This window comes from Pholcus phalangioides, unplaced genomic scaffold (assembly GCF_987345545.1).
Source record: "Pholcus phalangioides strain wild (caught in Gottingen) unplaced genomic scaffold, Ppha-v1.0 ptg000014l_1, whole genome shotgun sequence".
NCBI classification, from domain to species: domain Eukaryota; kingdom Metazoa; phylum Arthropoda; class Arachnida; order Araneae; family Pholcidae; genus Pholcus; species Pholcus phalangioides.
Window position 1 is genome coordinate 22,933,267 of NW_028301607.1, and position 22,175 is coordinate 22,955,441.

A 22,175-nucleotide genomic window follows, 5' to 3' on the forward strand; every position below is an offset into this window, starting at 1 on the left:
TATTCATGCATGCATTTGGGCATGGTTTTTTGAAATGTGGTTATGCTGGCTCAGCAGTGTTTTATAATTTTTCAATTTTTTTGCATAAAGTAATGGATTTTATTTAATGCTTGTATAGCTGATTAATTTTTTCAAGTATGTCTTTAATGTAAATTTACCAATTGAAATTTTTTTCAACTGGATCGTTGTTATTGTTATTCAGATATCGAATTCTGGATGAAAGAATACCACTCACACCATTCCTAAATGCAAAAGGAAGCATTCCATCTACAACAGCCCAGAATCAGTCTGCTCTGATCAGTAATTACAATGAGGGGTGAGCTATCCAAACTACTTTATTTGCAACTAAATTTTGAACACTTTAGGAATTTATTGTTAAATTTTTATTGTGCATCATTGCAATTGTCATGCTCTGTAACAGAGGCTTCAAATGCCAGGACTATGTTCCTTGGAATCGTCCACTATAAATTTAAATTTTTTTTATCGGGTGTGAACTCTAATAGATGGTGCTATTTGCTTTGATATTCAACCATTCTTCGGAGAAAAAGTTGATGTACTGCAGCTTGTCGAAAATCATAAATTATAAAAAAAGGGGTGGGTAAAAATTTAATCTTACAACCCCCCACTATACACTTTTACTTAAAAAAGGGACCCAGATTTTTTCACTCACTGTTGCAGAGGTCCAAAAGAGTTAGAATAGGGTGGCTATACACTGTTCATATTGTAGTTTATGGTAAATTGTAATTTTTTTTTAATAATCTTTAAGAAACTCTCTCTTTCAATTATTCATGGCAGAGAAAAACTTGCCAGTTATGCTACTATGTTCAAAAAGTTCTGGAACTTATTTTATCACAGAAGAATGAGTACAGTTTGTTTGGTGTTTTCTTTGAATTAACTACCCTGTGCACAATTATATATTTTTGCCATTGTTCATACAAAGATGTAAATGCAGATTGCCATCCACTTTTTGTCACGTCCTCCAGTGCCTTCATCGCTGCTCACTGCGCTTCCTCAGAACCAGAGAATCGCTGCCCTCTTAAACAAATTATTTATCCAAGGAAAAAGTCAGGTGGGGCAAGATCAAGGGAATGTGCCGTTTGGGAAGATATGGGAATGTGTTGTTTTGACAGGTAATCTGACACCAGGAGGGACCTGTAAGTCCTTAAATGTCTGCATGATTCAGTAATCCACAAGCAACCAGATCTTTAGATGGTGGTTTAGCACAATAATGTGCCAGCTCACAGATCCTTCCCAATGTCAGATTATCTGCTAAAACATCATATTCTTTTACACTTTCACAACCAGCTTATTCCCTTGATCTCACCCCATGTGACTGTTTCCTTTTTTTTACGATTCTCAGGTTCCTAAGAAGTGCAGTGAAAAGCAACGAAAGGACTGGGGGGTGTGAAAAAAATGCTTGCAAATCCCCTCCCCATTTACATATTTGTATGAACAATAGCAAAAATGCATAACTGCATGGGATAGTTACTTTAAAGGGAACACCAAATAAACAGGTTCTATCTCTATTTATTCGTCCGTAATAAAATAAGTTGAGGAACTTTTTGAATGTAGTAGTATTTTATCTTATGTTGTTGTGCATATGTACCATGTTTATTATGGTCACTATCAGTAATGTCATCATGTTATATTATTTTCTAATCACTTCAGCTCACCTTGCCTTGATCATGGTACTTCTACATTCTATGATGCAAGCACTGATTCCAGGAATAGATCTCTCAACTCATCAATCACCACCATGCTTTCCTCTACCCATGATTATACCGCTAATGACATTTTCAGAATGATTTTCAATTGTGACAATATCTATGTGCAGAGTATATCCTCATCAAAAATTAGTGTTGGTCTAATTGGAGCAATATGTGAGTAATATGTTTGCACATTTTATTTATCTCATCAATTCACGGTCACCAGCACATTTTGACATGAATGAAATGGTCATTTTGAGTATCATGTAAATTTCTAATAATTATGCTATTTTCTTAGGGATGAAATGAGCAACATATATATATTTATGATTTTTTTTCCAGGCTTGTTATTAACGATTGTTGACCTTTTGCTTGTTCTTCTGCAAGATGCCCTGTTTGATGTTGACCCTTTTGCTATTGCAACTGTGAGCTTTATGATTTTGTTGACAGCTGTGGCAGTAATTGCATTGCAGAGGCAACCCTCTGACACTCGGCAGCTGTCTTTCAGGGTATGTACCTAAGCTTTTGGGAATCAGAATTTCTATGAATTTAGCTAACACACATGATTTGCCTTTAGAGGGAAGCCATGTCACTCTCTGCAATTAACACAAAATACGAAAGACTGGATACCAAGTGGAGATGAAGATGAAAAAAGTTCAGGAAGAAAATTCACATGCCTCTGTGGGCATTGAACCACCAACCTCTCATAGTCCTCTAGCCATCTAGGGGCTATTGTCGTTAAGAGCTATTAGCTGAGTTAAGAAGCTGCCCATACGTAATGCCATTTAAGGCACATATACCTTCTAAGGCAAAAAAAAAAAATCAGACACAACACTAGATACACACTCAGACTGTTAGGTACACACACTCACACTTCTGGCACGTTGTAAACCTCAGTTGTAAATCGCCCATGGTGATAGCACCAGAGTTGTGCTCTGTTTGAAAATGCTCTATAGCTTAATGGTATAGTACTCACTCAGACTGGGAGAGGTGGGTCATTTGATTCCCAGTAAAGGCATGTGAACTTTATCTTCATCTCTGCTTGGTATCCAGTCTTTCTACTGTTTTTACACTTATTTTTATGCTGAAATATTTTCATTTATTTTTAATGCTCTCTGGAATTAATTATATTGGATATTTTGTTCTCCAGCACCTGAATATCAGAAAAATTCCTAAACCACAAGTTAATCCGAGTGTAGTCTGGAATAATTTCACCTCTGATTTGTAAATGAAACAACACAGGTTGTTGGGGTAAAAACAAGCAACTGTGCGCTTGTTTGGGCAATACACATGATAACATTTTTTTCTGATAATTAGATGCATGTTGTGTCTGACACTTTTTTCCCCCAATTAGGTGCCTTATGTTCCTCTCATTCCGGTGATAAGCATATTCATTAACATTTACCTCATGCTGAAATTGCCAGTAAATACATGGGCAAGATTTGCAGTTTGGATGTTCTTAGGTGAGCGTCAATTTACTGAATGTCTAGATTTAAAGCACATCTACATTAACTATACTCTTATTAAATGTTCAAATTATGTTCTCTGCATAGAAAATCAATTTTAGACAGCCTGTCCATATACAGAGAGTCCAGAGTATACAGAGTCCATATACACTGAAATCAGAGTATTGTCTTTTCAGTGTAGACAACGTGGCAATTTTACTTTAGCATGATTCATGCATACCTTGAAACAAAAAATTCATTTTCAAGTCTTTAAAAGTCCTTGAAAAAAGAAATTGCTTGTAAGTGCTTGAAATTTTTTTTTTTTTTAATTTTGTCGTGAATTTATTTTATCAATTTTTCTCCCCTCTCCTGAGTTGTTGCTTTAAAATATTTCAAATTATTAAATTAATGAATGTCAGTTGTTTATACGTAGGCTGACCATATTTCCTCATTAAAAATTTGGGAAATTAGAATTCCAAATACAGGAAAACTGCCAAATTCGCACCAAAAATGATGCCAAAGGTAAGCAAAGTAGCTTATTATTGCTGAAATTTCCAAAAAAATCACTTAAGGCAGAAAATGAAGTATCATTACATTGAAGAGCAATGAATTTCAACAAATTCTACAGAAAAAGAATGTGACAAATAAGTGAGATGAATATTCATAATTCTCATAATATAATTTATAAGTTTGGAAAGTAATTTTAGAAATATTTGATTTCAGTGAAGAATAAAATAAAAGTGAAGAATTTGCTGAAAATCGAAGGAAAAATATGATTGGAAATACAGAAAATAATGAAACGTTTTCGTAAAAGAGTCGGGATAATCAAAATTACATAAAATCCGGGAATGTCCTGGAAAATATGGGTCATGTGGTCACCCTACGTATATGACTATGCTTTCTGATTTTTATATCAGGTGTAAAATTCAATTCCGTTTCAAACACAAAATGATTTTTCCATAGATGTCATTTTTATACTGAACTACAATTGTTTTTTTTGTTTTAAAGCAAGCTTTAAAACTCAATATTGTCTGCAAGTTAAAATGAGAACTATAACTCTTTTTAAAAATTACATCTTTAATGAATTAACATTTCAAACTCGAAAATTAAAAATAAGTAAATATTAAATGTTTTTAAAAAATTAAATTATATAATGTATTTATAAAAGCACGATACGAGTGTCCTTGAACATTTTGCCTGGAAAAGTGCTTGAATAGTTCTTGAATTTTTTTTTACTTCCAATCAGTATGAAAAAGGTTTACGTGTAACCAGGCGTAACGTAAGTAACGTTAAGATACCAGGCTTTAAATGCAGAATTTTGTTATGCACATTCTTTAACAAAAAAAATTATATTTTAGATTGCTCTAGCACCCTGAAAAAGTATGTCATTTATATTTGACATATTCTGTACATAAATTTCTTTTTTCTAAAATATTTCCAGGCTTCCTTATTTATTTCACTTATGGCATTACAAATAGCAACGAAGCAGTGACACCATCTCCCCAAGTTCTACCATCTATACATGAAACAACAGATACTGAAGAAGAAGACGATAAGAAGGAAGTGTGCAATGAATCTGAAAGTTCCCCTTTATTACAAAGAATTCTATGATATCGATCTTTATTGAAACTGAGGATGAAAGAACTAGTATTACGGTATTTATTTGTTAGAACTTTTTGTATTTTATGATACAAATGTGAGGTTTTATTTATCTCTAGTTGAGTGTGGTTTTTTGAGGAAGTTTTTAATATGCGAGAAGCCCCCCACATTTTTTCCATCTTATATATTGATATGCTTCCATATCAATAATTGTATATATATAATGTACTTCTGATAACATTCATGTGTCTGCATTTTAAGACTTGAGTATAACTAAAGATCATATTATAGCATTCCATATGTGTTTTCTTCATATAAAGACAAAAACAATTTTGTTTTATTATTTTTTATTTGAATTTTAATGGTAAAATATGTTAATGAGTAATATAGGGCCGTAACTAGGATTTTTGCCGCCCAACAACTTTAAAATTTGATAATTTCATAACGGTGTCTTTTGTTCCCACCTAAAACTGCCACCCCATAAATTTATTTGCCCAAGGCAGTGTCCCCCCCCCCTTCCCCCTCTAGTTTTGGTCCTGGAGTAATGTATATTTTTATGCACATTCGATAAAAACTTATCCAAAGGGTTCTATAACAGTAATGGTTTGATATTTCTGAAAAAAATATATTTATTGTTATTAAACATTCATTGCAACATGGCACCAATTACACAATAGCATTCTTTTAAAAGTTCTTACGTTTTTATTGCAACCATTTCTCAACTTCCCCCCCCCCCTTTACACCATCATTTGACTGGAATCCTCCCCGCGAAGCTTTCTTTAGCTAACAAAAAGCTATTGAACCACAGTCCCTGACTATATGAATTCAGGTGATTGAGAAATTCCCAGTAAGACTTCCTCAGAATATTCATTCATTGTATGGGATTGAGTGTTAAAATGGAGGAAGAGGGTGAATGCCATTGGAAAGTATTTTATTTTTTTTCTTGTCTTGATTGTCTCTGTCAATGAATCTGTCTTCCCATAAAATTGTATATTCGCCATATCTCTGTTATCCATGAAATTAACGCAGAGTCGTCCCCCCCCCCCAAATCAAAGAAGAATGTCTACTGCATGTTTTCATTGAAGAAACTGAAATTTTTACTGTGGTTGGAAAAAAACTACACCATGTTCCGCCACTGGCAACTATCTTTGACGCAAAGTCATCTCCTTCTTTGGGGTATTGTTGTGGCTATACTGAAATGACATTGCCATATGACAGGCTTATTTAGTCCTCAGTCAAGTTCCTCAGTGTATTACCTTTGAGCTGTAATGGCACATCATGGATTTTGTACATGGCTGATTTCTCACCACCTGTGCTTTGCATGTATAACTAGCTTTCTCTGAAATCTCATGCATATGTGGGTTTTTCCCAACTAACTTCTTCTGTAGCCACTTCTCTTTCTCCACAGAGAGCTGGCAGACCTACAACATGATAGTTACATAGCATGAAAATTCAAGTATTTGCCATCTTCACTTAAAATATAGAAGTCAAATGGAAGCACCAGCAAGAACACAAAACAAGTACAGCTCTGGCAATATGAATACGTTAGGAACCACACACACTCACTCAGAACACCCATTCCGGAATGTAGCAATTTGTTATAAATCCCATAGGGGAATGTGTAGTAGTAGCCACTTCGCTTAGACATTTTGACAGTATTTTGTGATATGCCAATTTCTCCTGCTTGTTTTTTATTGTATGCCCACTTGTGCATAGGCTAGTCAAATTAGAATGATTTTACTACTCACAAATTACATCAGTTAAGATTACATTAGTACAGCTTGTTGAAATGAGAACCATTAACTGATATGGCATATCTGCATTTCTTGTTGCCTTTCTTTCGATATTTCTTTCAAGATCACTTTAGAATCATTATTAATGAGCAAAGTCACTGCATGCTTTCATGTTGCCCAGCATTTGACCAGAGCCAAATCGTACATATAAGCACAATACATCATCTTATATGTACTGCGCCTACCATACAGACATGCCCATACTCCTTATAAAACGTCAGTCATCCCCTCAAATTGGATAGAAGTTTCTTGGTCAGTGACGTTAGTCGTTCTGAAAAAGTAATGGGCTGATCTCAATAGTGATGTTGAAAAATGATGAGATCTGCAACACACATCTCTTAATCAAGTGCAGCTAATGGGTCAGGTGATTTTGCTCATGATGTCAAAAGAATGGCATGTCTTCCAAGAATGGCAGACACTCTGGGCTAAGAGTATGCATATTGATGAGGGTGGGGCTGTTTCAGGAAAGACACCATATCAAGCTGGACTCTCTATAAAACCATTCTATTTCTGACTACCCTTCATATTATATGTGATAAGGTTAATCCATTCAAGTCCCAAAACTAAGTCAATTCACTGGTTGTAAATAAAAGAATGATATACTCACACATATAATGAGTAATTTATTTCGTTATTTTCATAAAAGTTTTATCAAAGTGTGGAAACGAGAAACCATATGTATAATATGATGTGTAAAACATATGTTGATTTTGAAGAAATTTTATTTATTCTTTCAAAATAATGTAAGAATGAAGGTTTATTCACTGGGTGATTTTCCAGTTTCAATTATGACTTCTTTGAAGTCAATTTTTGATTGTGCGTGTATGTACCTATGTGTAAGTGTATATTATCACTGTACATAGCCTTTTTTTTTTTTTATGAATATATATTTTTTGTATAGTATTGTAACACACAAGAACTGATAAGAATGATTTATGTCTGAAAAGTAATTAAAGGTCTTAAGGATTTATGTTAATATTTTTCTGGTCATTTAACTTTTCATAGTATTATGACTGTAGAAATTCATATGTGCGAAATACTTGGGTGGTATTGTAATGAGTGGTACAGATCCTCTCACACCATAAACAAACTATACACAACAGAGGAACACAGATCAATAGACACCAGGAGTTGTGAGCCATCTTCACTTAAAAATATGAAGACAGCTAGCAACACCAGCTGATGATGGATTGAGGAGAAGAGTTCTTCTTCCTATCACCATCATTGCAAGCATAGACAGCTATATTAGATGGAAGGTGATTTTCATGGCCAGCGATGAACATTATGGTTTTTGTGGAAAGAGGAAAAGAATAAACTATCCACCCCCCCCCCCCCGACTTCACTGTGTATTTGTGTCAGTATGTATGACCTAAATATAAAGGGTGATTTTTGCACAAAAGTTAGTGTGTGCAAACACAAAAACGAGTGTTCTTGTAAGCTGTTTGGTGGTTGGACTGCTTAGGGTCAGAAGAGAAAAGGATAAAAAATCATCCCGAGAGAGAACATTGGAGCCTCGCCCTTGTTTGTGGGTAGGGCATGTAAATAACTTTAGGCCTATAGTTGCTCCTCCCCTTCCACAGGGGGGGGGGGGGGTTGAAGGTTCTAGCAGATGCATATTTACAGGAAACCTAAGCAGACTAGCCTAGCGTGGCAAGTCTAGAAGCAGGCCAAGTAAAATTCACAGAGTGAGTGGTCAAGAATAGAATGGAAGGTGGGTGACAAAACCATAAATCAGCTTCTGGGTTCTAGACCAGGATCCTCTTTTCTTTTTTTTTATTCTATTAATCTACTAGGAAAAAACTTGCAGAATTTCCTTGCCTTGGGGAAGCTTTGCTCCCGGGTATCAAGGCTCTTGAGGTACCATATCTTTGACTTAAACAGAATTAGTGATACGGAAATGTTTTTTGACATGACTGGATAGTTTTTCAAGTTAGAGTCAGGGATTCTAAGCCATTTTCTCTGATTATCGTTTTTGGGGGAAATGAACAACAGGGTGTGGTAGCAGTTATTGATGCATGATGGATGTTATTGATTCGCTCAGCAGATGGGAGTAGGCAGAGGCACTTTTATGTTTTTGTCGCCTGTGGGCTACACAAATTTTGTTGCCCTTCTCCCATTCTAGCCTAATTTTCTTGATTACTCTTTCCTCTAATTCGCTTCCCTGTTCTATAAACTGCTTGGACTCTCCCCACTCTTGCATTTGCACCTGTGTTTCTAAGTCACTTTTTTGATTGCTCTCATGCTCACACACACACTCTAAGTCACTCTTTTACTCATTCAAATGCTTGCAAACTGTTAAAGTTAGTTAAAAGCTAGTTTTTGCCTCATTCACATGCTTGCACAATGTTTTGGTCAATTACATACTTGCACACATTGTAGGTCCCTCTTTTAGTCGCTTAGTGACATGGTCATAGGCGTACACAGAATTTTCTCGGGGGGGGGGGGGTTAGAACCCCAAAACCCCCATCAATTTATAGGTCACAGTTTTAATCTTTTGCCCGTTTATGCATGCTCTAGGTGATTTTTTGGTTATTCACATGCTTTCACATGCTCTAGGTCACTCACTAATGCACTTGGTCCATCACATTTCCTGGCCATTCACATGCTTGCTCACTCTCTAGGTCATTCACATGCTTGCTTCAGCTCCAAGTAACTCTTTTGCTCACTCCCGTGCTTTCAATTTCTCTAGGTCACGCTTTTGATCACTCACTGCCCTAGTTCTTCACTGTCTCGATAGCATTGCCGTCTTAAGAGCATCAAAGGCTCTAGGGAAAACTGATATTTTTGAGGCCCTATCTGGCTAGAAATGCTTGTCCGTAAACAATTTATACGCTTATTGTCGAAAATTTTAATGACCTCATTTTTGTGAGCCCCCCCCCCTCTTGACGGGCAAAGGGCGGTGCTCGTTCTTTCCCTCATTTATGCTGGTGTTTTAACTCAGATTTTTGAATTCAAATATCTCAGCAAATGTTGCACTTAAAAAAGTGGTTTTCTTTCTTCTTTTTTTTTTTTTTGGCCTCAGGAGACAGAGCCACACCTTTCTAATTGAGTTTTCGAGGACAGGATGTCCAAATGAAAAGTTAGTTTTTGTATTTTAATAACTATGCAACCCCTTGCAATATGAATGACGTATCTGAGTTCTACACGTTATTTGGATACTTTTTCTAATTGAAAGTATGCTTCTGGGATCAACGGTTTGGCAGTTAAATGCAGCAAAAGGAATTATAGAATCACCCTACCCTCCCCCTATACATTAACTTAATGTATAGGGAGTGATTCCGTAACTCCTCTTGCTTTTGTTGCATTCCTCTGGATTTTCGTAGGGTCCGCCTGTATGGAGAATTTATAGTGTGAAAAAACAAAAACATTGAGAATTGTCCTGGGCCCCATATCCTGGAGCACAGCCTTAAGCTGGGATCTTCGGCTAACCAAGCCAGAATTTTTGTGGGCCCTTCTATAGTGAATGTATAGTATGGGAAAAAAATTGTAATTGTCCTGGGCACCAGAGCTGGAGCCCTATCACCCCGCCTTTGTGGGTGTCATGAAGGACCCTTTCAGCCCCACTATTGTAGGGATCATGATCCATACTGCTGTTCTAATAAAATGTTTTGTCCACCAAGAATTTGATCCTACATTTTCCCTAATACAGCCCAGACGCAGAGCCGGGAGCCTGTGAGATTAATTCTTTACTCAGATGGCAAAATGTTATGTCACTTTTCAAAAAAAAAATTCAGTTTGCAATCCAGTCTTGTTTGTTAAAATTTTCTTTCACTTTAAGAGGAGGAAACGGAGACAAATTGCAACAAGTCAAAAAGTCACAGATTCGCTTGTTGGCGAAATTTTATTCACAAAAGTGACAACATTTTGCCATCTGAGCACAGAATTACTCTGCCGTTTTGCTTTTGAAGAAGTTCCTCTCCGGCAAGTGTTTTCCAAACGGATAAAGAGTTGAGAAAATTAAAAAAAGAACGACAATCATCCCTTACTTACATCAGGTAACAAAACACTACCTTGGCTCAGTCATGAGTCTTTTAAAACGCAGTCTCGCTGAAATTATGTGAAAAAGTAGCTGAAGAGAAATACGAGGAACATCTCGATAACGGACACCCCCCTGAGGATCCAAAAATTTTGTTCCACGACGAGAATTGTCCGTTAATAGATACTAAAATACATTGAATCCTGTTGATGCAATTCAAAAAAGTGCCCGTTAACGGGAGGTGTCCGCTTACGGGGAGTATCCGTTGTGGGAGGTTCCACTGTATACATGGCCTCCACATCTGATCCGGACCCCTAGGCTGAGATTTCTGACGAGTCCCTCCATAGGGGAATTTATAGTGTAAAAATAACAAAACTAATGAGATTTGTCTCAGGCCCCCTGGGCTGGAGCGCCCTTTTAGCCCTACCCTTGTGGTGAGGGGCATGACTGTATACTGTATCAGGGAAAAAGAATACACCCCGCCCCCAATGTTTAGTTTACTCTTACAAATTTATCTAGATCAGTGGTTTCCAATCAACACCGAGGACCCTTTGGCGAAACAATGAGGGGAACAAAGGCCTTGTCTATTAAAATCGATTAAAAAAATGAATCAATTAAAAATAATTAATGGAATTAATTAATTTCAATAAAAACAAACTGAAAATAGAGAACAAATTAAGTTTTATTTTTTTTTAATGAAATTTAAAGTACTTTCAATGAATGCACAATTTTAAATTTGCGTCTAAACAGGGAAATGGCGCCTTTTGCTCTCCTATTGACAAGAACCTGATACGCCACTTGACATTACCTGACACTCCGCGTTCGCGAACAAAAACTTCAGTGTTCCATGGTTCTTTTTCATTATCAAGAGGTTACCTATATGCGAGCCGATTTCCCCGTTAAAAAGTCTCGCCACAGAGAGCAACAGTCCTACAAACAGTACAAATATTCAGTCACTACACATCACTCACTTCACTTCTGAGATATAGATAGCAGCACTGAAAAATTATACACAACACTAGATACGCACTCAGACTGTTAGGTACACACACTTACACTTCCGGCACAACTCACTAAGTAGTAAATTGCCTATGGCGATAGACCTGAGTTGTGCTCGGTTTGAAAAAAAAAAAACCCCCTATATCAATAATTTTCTCACATTTCGAGGGGGAATATTTCCCCCTCCCTCCCTCCCTCTCCCTCTCTCTCTCACTACGGCATATTGAAATATGTTTCATTCAAAAACGAAGCTGCATTTTTTCTATTCAGTGCCTGTCTTGGCATATTGGACAAAAAAAAAAAACAATAATAATCGCTTTTTACAATTTTTCTAACAATGGGTGAAAGTGTAATAATGATTGAATAATTGTATCGTTGTAGATCTGTTGCTCACTGTGACGAGACTTTTCAACGGGAGATCGGCTAGCATTCGTGCCTCGAAGTTGGGAATCACAGAAAACCAAAGCCGTTTGAGAGGTGTACTCTTAATGCAGCTTTGACTGCAACCGACTACCACTGTGGATTTCGATCCCGGGTCCCCGCAATACGAGTCCGGCACTATAACCACTCGACCACCACAGCGGCGGTAAATTGGAAGTTTTCTTATACATAGATATAGTACTATATTATAGATATATATTTTTCCAAATTTTAAACTTAAAAATTTAGGGGGTTCTTTATACACGTTAAAATACGGAAGTTTTGACAACGGCTAATTTTAGAAAAAGTTTCACGTCTCTTCCAAAGAATATCTACTCCCTCGCCCAGAGCAGAGGCGTCGGAAGTGTTCAAGACCTGTCGGCGTTTCACTTGATCTTCATATACACTGCTGGCCACCGTAAATGCAACACCCTGAAGGAAGCATGCAAATAACATGAAATTTACAACATGCATTAGCGGAAGGGAGATATGCAAATGATTAGAATTTCAGCGCAGACGCACATCACGCGCGCCTGTGGCGCCACTTCAAAGCGCTATTTAAGGCTTGGAGATTTCGACGATTTGAAGTACGGCAATTGTGTTTTTCTTGTGGTTTTTTCAAAAAAACGATCAATTATGCCTCGTAGAAAACAGCGATCATCTTTTGATCAAGTATCCGAGTTCGACAGAGGAAGGATAGTGGCCTACCGAGATTGTGAATTATCTTTCAGGGAAATCGGTAGTCGTGTTGGACGAAACCAAACAACTGTAATGCGTGATATGTGATCGTTGGATGCAGGAGGGTACGACGGACCGACGTGTTCGATCGCATCCACCTCAGTGCACCACTTCACGAGATGACAGGCGTATTGTGCGTATGGCAGTGACGGATCGCTCAGCCACATCACGAACCATAGCACAGCACATTCAGTCTGTACCGCATCATCCAGTGTCTGCGCGTACCATTCGACGCCGTTTACAGCAGAGTGGTCTGTCCGCAAGACGTCCATTGCTTCGTCTACCCTTGACGCAGAACCACAGACGTCTCCGCCGCCAATGGTGCGATGAAAGAAGGATGTGGACGGCACAATGGAATGAAATTGTCTTTACTGACGAGTCACGCTTCTGTCTGCAACACCACGATGGTCGGATTCGAGTCTGGAGACACTGTGGAGGGAGGATGCTGAACAGCTGCGTTATGCACCGCCACACTGGTCCTGCACCAGGTATTATGGTATGGGACGGTATTGGATATCACTCTCGCACTCCTCTAGTACGCATTGCCGGTACTTTAAAAAGCCAGCGCTACATCTCCGAGGTGTTGGAGCCAGTTGTCCTTCCTTACCTTCAGGGCTTGCCCACAGCCATATTTCAACAGGATAATGCGCGACCACACGTGGCACGCATTGTCCAAAGGTTCTTCGTCAATCGCCAGATTGAATTGCTTCCCTGGCCAGCTCGCTCTCCGGATCTTTCGCCGATAGAAAACATATGGTCCATGGTTGCTCAACGATTGACCCAGATTACATCCCCAGCTGCCACACCAGATCAACTTTGGCAACGCGTGGAAGCTGCTTGGTCTGCTGTACCCCAAGAACACATCCAAAGTCTCTTTGAATCAATGCCGAGGCGTGTGACAGCGGTGATCTCCAACAATGGCGGCTACTCTGGCTACTGATTTTGGCAGGAACCACACTTCACAGAAGTCTATAAATTTAATCATTTGATGCTTGGTCAACATGTTATCTACAAAATAAATATTGTTGCGATATCTCTTGTCTTTCTTGGTGTTGCAATTTGGGTGGCCAGCAGTGTAGATTTTGATTTCTGAATTAATTGGGGACAGGCAAAATACAAACTATACTACTTGACCTTGTACACATTCCACTGCGAATCGGTTCATGCCGGAATGTGTGTTCGGAGCTGTGTGCGCGTGGCCCCTAACGTATTTATGTCTCCATAGTTGTGCCTGTGTCGTGTTCTTGCTGGTGAAAGAGGGTGAATGCTTAAATTTCAAGTTGTGTAAGTATCATGCTGAAGGTCTGCCTGCTCTGCGGAGAGTCTTTTTCAAATAATGGGTGGGGGGGGGGATGGCCACACAATAATGCTGGCGCTCGAACACCCACTGCAACCCCCCTTCCCATCCCGGCTCCGACACCACTGACAGTGGGAGACACACTACCAAGTGTCCTCAAAATATTTTGGAGGAGACGAGCGTGACACACCTCCTCAATGTTTGAAAACAATGTGATGTTTTCATGCTGTTATAAACACGTGGATTCATATCTCCATGGTTGTAAACAATTAAAAATGTAGGATTATATATATATACACAGGCTTCTCAGGGCTAGAAGCCTGTCAGCATCACTGGTAGGTGGGGGGAAGGGAGATGAGGTATTGAAAAAGAAGTTCTTATTAATAGTGCTAAAATTTTCTCAGGTTTTAAAGGCCGTTTAAATGAATGAACATCGCGGTTCTTTACCCCATGTTGTTGTTAAATGAATCAGTAGACGAAAGTTATTTTCCTTATTTAGCTGCGCAGCTGGCGTTTTTAATGCACTAAATACATAAGAGAGCATGTCGAATCAGCTGGCGTTAAGAAGCTTGAAGATATTGCATTTTTGGATAGAGGAATTTTTCGCGTGTTTACGTACATCCACGCGAATGCAAACCGACCATATTTTTCTGAAAAATAGAAAATGAATGTTGTTACAAGAATTTCAAGCTCTTTCTCCCTTAAAAAAAAAAAGAAACCATCGCTTTCGCTATAGGCTATTTAAATGCTGTTTGTCTCTCCTTCCAGAACGAAATATCTCCCATCCTATATAGATGTGGCAGCTTTATTACTCTTGTCTTGAAGCTTTTTTTCGTGAACCCCCCTATATATATATATATACCCCCCTCTCTCTATATCATTTTTTTAAATTGTATATTTACCTTGAAGGCGTGGAAGTTCCCACTAGGTATGTTGAGAGTCTAGAGCGCGATCAATATTTTTGGGTAAGACTTTCAAACCATTTATCACAAGTTGGGACGACCCTGTTCTAATAACGGTTATTAACTTTTCAAGAAATTTTTCTGTGTTTGGCTCCTGTCGTGTAATGTGGAAGGTTTTGCGCCCGAGGTTGAAACTCGTGAAACAGAGGAAAAAGAAAATAAATTAACCCCGGACCTATATAAAAATTCCGTATTTTTTGTGCTTGGTGTCACTGATATTTTCCCAGCATGGCCCTGGTCTTTGATCACCTGCTTATATTTATTTCTTCGTTGAGACAGAGCGGCGGACAGGGCCGTAATTTCAACTTTTTCCGGGGGGGGGGGGCAAAGAACATGTATTCAGTGTATGTGTATATATATATCGGGGCTGTCTGATGGACCCCCATAGGACCCCCAGCTCCGGTCAACTTCCATATTATTTGTGGCTCTTATGGCGATCATGCCCCCCCCCCCCCACATCGATACTTCCAGCCATTCTGCTAAGTCTTGTGATCCCTTCTTTCCAAGCAGACAGGCAACGATCCCGGAGGGAAAGAGTTCCCCAAGAGCCGAGTAGTTTGGAAAAAATTGACCTGACTCATGAAAGTTGGGTAATTGGTCCGCCTCCTCCCGCACATCTCCCTATAGATCCGTACCTGGCTCTGGGAAGCTTCGGCGCCTTCCCATAGAAGGCCGTCCCACAGTCTGACTACATAGATAATGACAACGGTTTCACAGAAATAAAAAGTTTCGATCAACAAATGTTTTGCGTCACAAAAAAAGTTCTCATTCTCCCACGAAATTCCCATGATTCCGGTAACTCGTTGTTACGAATTATTGTGTCTAAGTTAGTCCTTGGGAATTTCTGTGCGATAAGTCTTTTAAAGTTGCAATTTGTTTGTCACAAAATGTTAAAAACATTGGTTTTTTCCCCTGCTACTTCAGTTGTTTCTTGTCAGAAGGTTACGAACATCAGCGGACCGTTCGACGGATTTGATGTTGAATGACCTTGACTGAGTGGTGTCTTGCGGGAATAGTGTCTGGCTGTTTACAAAGTATAATTCATGTGTGTTACAAATGATTTTACTGTGTCGAAATTTATAGTTGTCTCCGGCGAGGCGTATCAGTGGCATTCGAAAACAAATGATCACGAGGATATCACTGAAAACGCATTGAGAGGTTTTCCCATTTACTTCCCAAAATCAGTTATAAACTTAACCCTGCAATGTTGCAAATTATTCATGCTATAAGTATCCCTCAAAATACGTAATAAGCATGCGTACTCCCTGTGTATGGCGTTTGTTTACCTGAAAAAAAAAGGGGGGGGGGGAAGCTTAAGTACTGCTAAAAACGCGTAGGATGTATGAGTGCGCCTTGCTAACCCCATTGTATATTGCTTTTTTTTTCATGAGGCATGTTTTGTCCTCTTTATTTCTTTACTCACTTTTTCCCCCCGTCCAGGGGAAAACTATTACGTGTTGTTAATTAATTATTAAATTATTACGTCCAGTTAATTACGTGGGTACGCGCACCACAGACTAGAAACTGGAGTGAGTTTTTCCTGGCTAAAAAAATGCGAGAAATTTGGTTGACTAGAAAATAAGTTATCCGGGTGGAATGCCGTCGTCGGTATGAGTTCATTTTTCTCAATGTTTCCCCACATAGGCGTACGCAGAATTATCTCGGGGGGAGGGGGGGGCAGTTACGTTTTTTCCTGCAAAATAACACTATAATCTCGGCTTTAGGGGGGGGGGAGGAGTTAGAACCCCCCCCCCCCTTTGCGTACACCAATGTTTCCCCAACACCAGTGGTTTGCATCATCAGGAGGTCAGAGGTGGTGCTGCTGGAGGAGGCAGGGGGGTGCGTTGCATTATATATGTTACTGCGAAAGCCCGAAGTGCGGCCGATTCTCGAAATGGCCGGCTACGTTGCAAAAGCCGATTTCCAGAAATGATTCGGGTATTGGCCAGCCAATTCACGAAGTGGCCGGAGATCGCTGGCCAAAAGTTCGATCAGTTAATGTGAGATTGTCCAGTGAGCACCAAATCCATTTTTTTTTTCATCGCCAATGTGTGATTATATGATGGCTATTGTAGCTGAATTGGATTAGCTCCATGTGGCGAAAAAAACCTGTTTTTACATAACAATATAGACATTTTTTTGTCAAATTTTGAAGGAAAAAATTATCACCGCATCGTGACTGCGGTTTGATGGGTTACTACAGCTAACGTGGGCATAATTATCACCAAAAAATACCGCAAATGGCGATGACACCGAATCATATTTTTTGTTATCGGACTTTGGCCAGGAATTTCCGACCACTTCACGAACTGGTTGGCCAAAGACACGATTCGTGATCATCGCCATTTTAGCGTATTTTTTCGTGATAATTGTCCACGTTAGCTATGGCAACCCATCAAACCGCCGTCACGATGCTGTAATCATTTTTTCTCTCTTCAAAATTTGATAGAAAAAAAACTAAATGTCTATATTATATTATATAAACGGTTTTCTCCCAAATTTCTCTTTTTTCTCTCTCGTCACATGGAGCTAATCCAATACAGCTATTGTATATGACCACGTATCACACGTTGGCAATAAAGAAAAAAATTGATTACAGGCCCACCGCGGGCCGTTTTACATCAGCAAATCGAACACTGACAGGGATCTACAGCCCCACTTGGTGATTCAATCATTCATTACACTTCATTCATAATTGGAAACAGATGGCAGCACTGAAAATTCCCCCACAACACAATATACGCACTCAGACTGTTAGGTATACACACTCACAATTCCTGCACAACTCAATCGGTAGTAAAATGTCAATGGCGATAGTCCGGAGCTGTGTTCGGTTTGAAAAAAAGCAGCCACTCAGTGAATTGGCTGCCAAAGCTCGAATCATTTCTGCAAAAAAGACTGACCAAAACAGGAATTGACCGCACTGGCAGTAACACATACATTAATTATTGAGGTCGGGGAGGGGGGAAACAAAATATATCGGGTGAGAGAGTGCTCAAATGTGTGACCTCAGCACCAAGGTTCCGGTGCCTATGCTGGAAGTGTCCAAGTTTCGTAACTGGATGTCAAATGCCTAAGATATGCTTCCAGCCAGAAAATATGAGACTTTTCAATAACAGACCGACCAATAATCGCAACATATGCTTATGCTTTTTCAGCCTTCCAGGCGATGCCTGTTCTGATTGGTCGTTGGGAATATTAAATTATCTTCCATGAGTGGCACCTTCCGTCCAGTATGCAATTGGACAAAAAGCGCTAAGCAATTTGATTGGTTGTTCTGTTGATGCCACGGGTGTTGAGGAAAAATAAACTCATACGCCTTTTGTCCTTAATTGCCAAAAACCTTAGCAATTACTGGAATTCCTCAACTAGCGGGCCCTGACATCAGTCAATCTGGGCCGTGAGTGATTCATCTCGTTTCATTTTTTCCTCATTTATCTCCCATTAGTCGTATGTATGGCTAGGCCTTCCAACCAGAGAAAGAATTCAATTGTGACAATGGCCTAGGAACCTCCTCTGAAGTTTGGAGGCAGGGTCGAACTTTGGCAAGTTGCGAAGAGTGCGGCCGCACCGGTCCGCTAAATTTTAGGGGCCGCAGAACGGGATAAAAATGATTTGATTACATTTTCACTTTAAAAAATGACTAATTTACATTTTTACTTAACAAACCAATAGCTTAAAATGTTGTGCAAGACCTCAAATTCAGGCATGTAAGATTTTAAATTCAGACATCTAAGATCTTTAAGACCTAAAATTCAGACATCTAAGATCTTTAAGACCTAAAATTCAGACATCTAAGATCTTAAACTCAGACATCTAAGATCTTAAATTCAGACATCTAAGATCTCAAATTCAGACATCTAAGATCTTTAAGACCTAAAATTCAGACATCTAAGACCTAAAATTCAGACATCTAAGACCTAAAATTCAGACATCTAAGACCTAAAATTCAGACATCTAAGACCTAAAATTCAGACATCCAAGATCTTTAAGGTCTAAAATTCAGGCATCTAAGACCTATAAGATTGAGACATCTAAGACCTATAACATTCAGACATCTAAGATCTAAAATTCTGACGTCTAAGACCTAAAATTCAGACATCTAAGACCTAAAATTCAGACATCCAAGATCTTTAAGGTCTAAAATTCAGGCATCTAAGACCTATAAGATTGAGACATCTAAGACCTATAACATTCAGACATCTAAGATCTAAAATTCTGACGTCTAAGACCTGTAAGATTCAGAAATCTAATATCTTTAAGGCCCGAAATTCAGACATCTAAGATCGAAAATTGAGGAGTCGCAGACCTGAAATTCAGACGTCGAAGACCTAAATTGAGATACCGAACCCTCTAGCCTAGGTTTTTGACAGACCTGATTTAGAGTGCCGCAAAATACTCAAGCCCGTCCCTGTTTGTGGGGAGGGGCTCCGAGGCGTTGCCCCCTGTCTCTACAACGTAGTTACGGCTCAGGTTCATTATCTAATCCTTTCCGAGTTATACCACTATCATAATACATTTCGTATCTGATAAGATATCGATTGTGAACTAATATTACGCAGTCATTAGGCATAAGGTACATTAGGTCAATGAAAAAAAAAAACTAGATTACACGTGTGAATAATTACGTTTCATTCCCATAAAATTGTGAAAACGTAGAGGTCGTTGCTCGCATGAACGCGCAAAAGCTTATTAAAGTTTATGAAATCGATATTACATGAAAAGAGAAAAATGAAAAACGAATCTTTTACAATTTCCATGTACGAAGCCTGAGTAAATTCCCGCCAAACTCGAACGCTTGACCCCATTTTCTGTGCATTTTCAGCCCTTATTTATCGACGGCCACAACCGGTTCTGGTTGTCGAGAGATAAGACAGCACGTTTATCATTATGAAAAAAAAAGAGAGCATAATGTAACAAGTATTTTATGAGATAATTATTTTTTTTTTCACCACGTGGTGTGTCATTTATGTCTATCCCTTCATGAAAATTCAATTCCATTACCGAAAAAATGTAGTATTTCTTGTGTCGGAGAGTCGGAATTCGGAATAAAAGAAAATATGCTGGTGGAAATCCCGTTCGTATTTCCTTCGAACCTTCCCTAAGCTGTGGATATTAATTGAGAAAATAGCTACGAGCTGAAAATTGTCTGACCTGGAGACCTTGATTTAGAGATGATCTCTCTCTATACACTCATGATAAAAAAAAAAAAGATGCGAAGTGATACGAAATTTATTAGAAAATTGTTGAATCCAAACATCCATTTTTTTATGATAGCATCTTCAGACGGCAAAGAGAACTAGGACTGCCACAGGGTTCAGTGCTCAGTCTCGTTTTATTCAAAATACTAGCTATAATACCCGGCGCTGCCCGGGTTTTCTTCAATGAGGCTTTTTGGATCACGCGATTTCCCCCCTCTTTCTTTGAGGGACATACAACACGTGTCTAAGTTAACCAATATGGCGACTTCCTGCACGACTCATGAAATAAACAAATATAGATTAAAAGAAAACCGTATAAATGAATATTTTTTTCCTTTTTTAAGGGGCGTTTGGGTCCCCTCCTGAACTTCAAGTTATCCATCTGCCTGTTTCTGCTTCAAAAAATGCTTAGTTAAAGCTGTGGAATTTCTTCGATGTACTTTACGGGCCCATAACTAATTTTAGAATATCCTAACACACATGAATTTATGCAGTTGACTATCAAAAGACAATGCGGAGACATTAATTTTCATGCTTGAGAAGATATAAATAAAAAGTTGGAATCAATGTTATTGCATGAATGTCCAACTCAAGTAGGTCCAGCTAATTACTTAATATTTAATCTCCCGGGCTTCGTATATCTCTCTAAGCGTACTCAATATTTCAAAATCGAGAATTCAATACAATTTTTAAAATTATTGATGTGACAGAAAACCCCCCTAAATTTCTGCATTTCTACAGTAAAATCGGCAATTTTTACACTGATTTCTATGATGATCACCCTTTGCCTGACCCTCAAAGCGATGATGATTATGACGTCTATTCAAAAAGCCTCATTACTGGAACGATTGAAAAAGTGGCAAGCCATTATGAAGGCATAAACTATTATAAATATGTGCTGGCAGCGTTATAAAGGAGGGACAAACCATTGTAAAGTTACACGCCTATACACGTCTGAAACGTGTTCGGAAAGTGATTGTTAAGGCCCAAAACCCATTGTTGACCGACAGTTTTTTGCCCATTTGGGGCATTTGCCCTGCTCTGACGAACTTTTAAAGTAACCTATCGTTCAAGTCGGGTCCCATTTTGTATACACGCAAAATTTGGCGACGATCGATCTAAAATTGTAGATTTGTTTAGAGAACATATGTGTATATGTTCTCCAAACAAATCTACAATTTTAGATCAATCGTCGCCAAATTTTATAGATATACAGATTAATATTCTCTCAAACAATATAGGGCTCAAAATTGAACTATGAGGCGCACTCATTGTTTGCGGAGATAGACCAGTTTCTTTAAACTTTTTTTTATCCTTGGTCTCTTGGAACATTTTCTTTTTGAGGTTTCCTGTCTTGGACTAAGTCCCCTTCCCTTAAACAAGGCCGCAGTCAGTGGGGAGCAAGTGGGTCTGGTGCCCCGAGCTCCGATCTAGAGGGGGACGCCGAATTAATCCTTTAACTCGGTGTTTTTCAACCGCCGGGCAGCGACACCGGTACCTGGCCCTGACATTAGTCAAACCAGGCCGTGAGTGGTTCAATGTTTCATTTTTTCCCCATTTGTTGCTCATTAGTCGTGTGCATGACCAGGCCTTTCGCTCACACACAAAAAAAAAAAAAAAATCGAGCCCCACTGACCGCCTAGTAGTGGTAGGCTGAAGTTGGTTTTCTGTGGGTTTCCACCTTGGGCGAATACAGAAAATAGGTGGTCAAAAAAATTGGAAATTAAAGATTAGAAAGTGCACACTGTAACTGTCTTGTGTGATTTATCAACTTCAATAGTCCTTCGTTTCCGAGTGTAAACACGAAAATACGACTAGCAGGGTCGTCTTGGGCCCACCCTGACCCAGTACGAGAGCCTCGGATGCATGCGAGCTTCCCATGGCTCGACCATCTTGGGATGGTTTGCGCTCTTTCCCATCCCGCGTCCTTTTCTGGACGGTCTCGGAGAGCCTGATATCAGACTCGATTGTGAAGGAGGAGGAGGGGGAAAAACACACACACACACACACACACACACACAACACCTATTTTACCCCAG

At 39.0% G+C, this 22,175-nt stretch overlaps 1 protein-coding gene across 2 annotated transcripts in view; it reads left to right on the top strand.

The window, feature by feature from the left end:
- LOC149078291 (high affinity cationic amino acid transporter 1-like) overlaps positions 1 to 7,519 on the top strand; it is a 28,549-nt gene extending 21,030 nt beyond the window's left edge. For both annotated transcript variants that reach the window (XM_089241934.1, XM_089241933.1), the window contains exons 11-15: positions 203 to 316; positions 1,669 to 1,880; positions 2,049 to 2,215; positions 3,061 to 3,169; positions 4,593 to 7,519. In XM_089241934.1, coding sequence (XP_089098060.1) covers positions 203 to 316; positions 1,669 to 1,880; positions 2,049 to 2,215; positions 3,061 to 3,169; positions 4,593 to 4,762 — 772 coding nt within the window. In that variant the 3' untranslated portion in view covers positions 4,763 to 7,519. The remainder of the gene's footprint in view (positions 1 to 202; positions 317 to 1,668; positions 1,881 to 2,048; positions 2,216 to 3,060; positions 3,170 to 4,592) is intronic.
- The last annotated feature ends 14,656 nt before the right edge of the window (positions 7,520 to 22,175 follow it).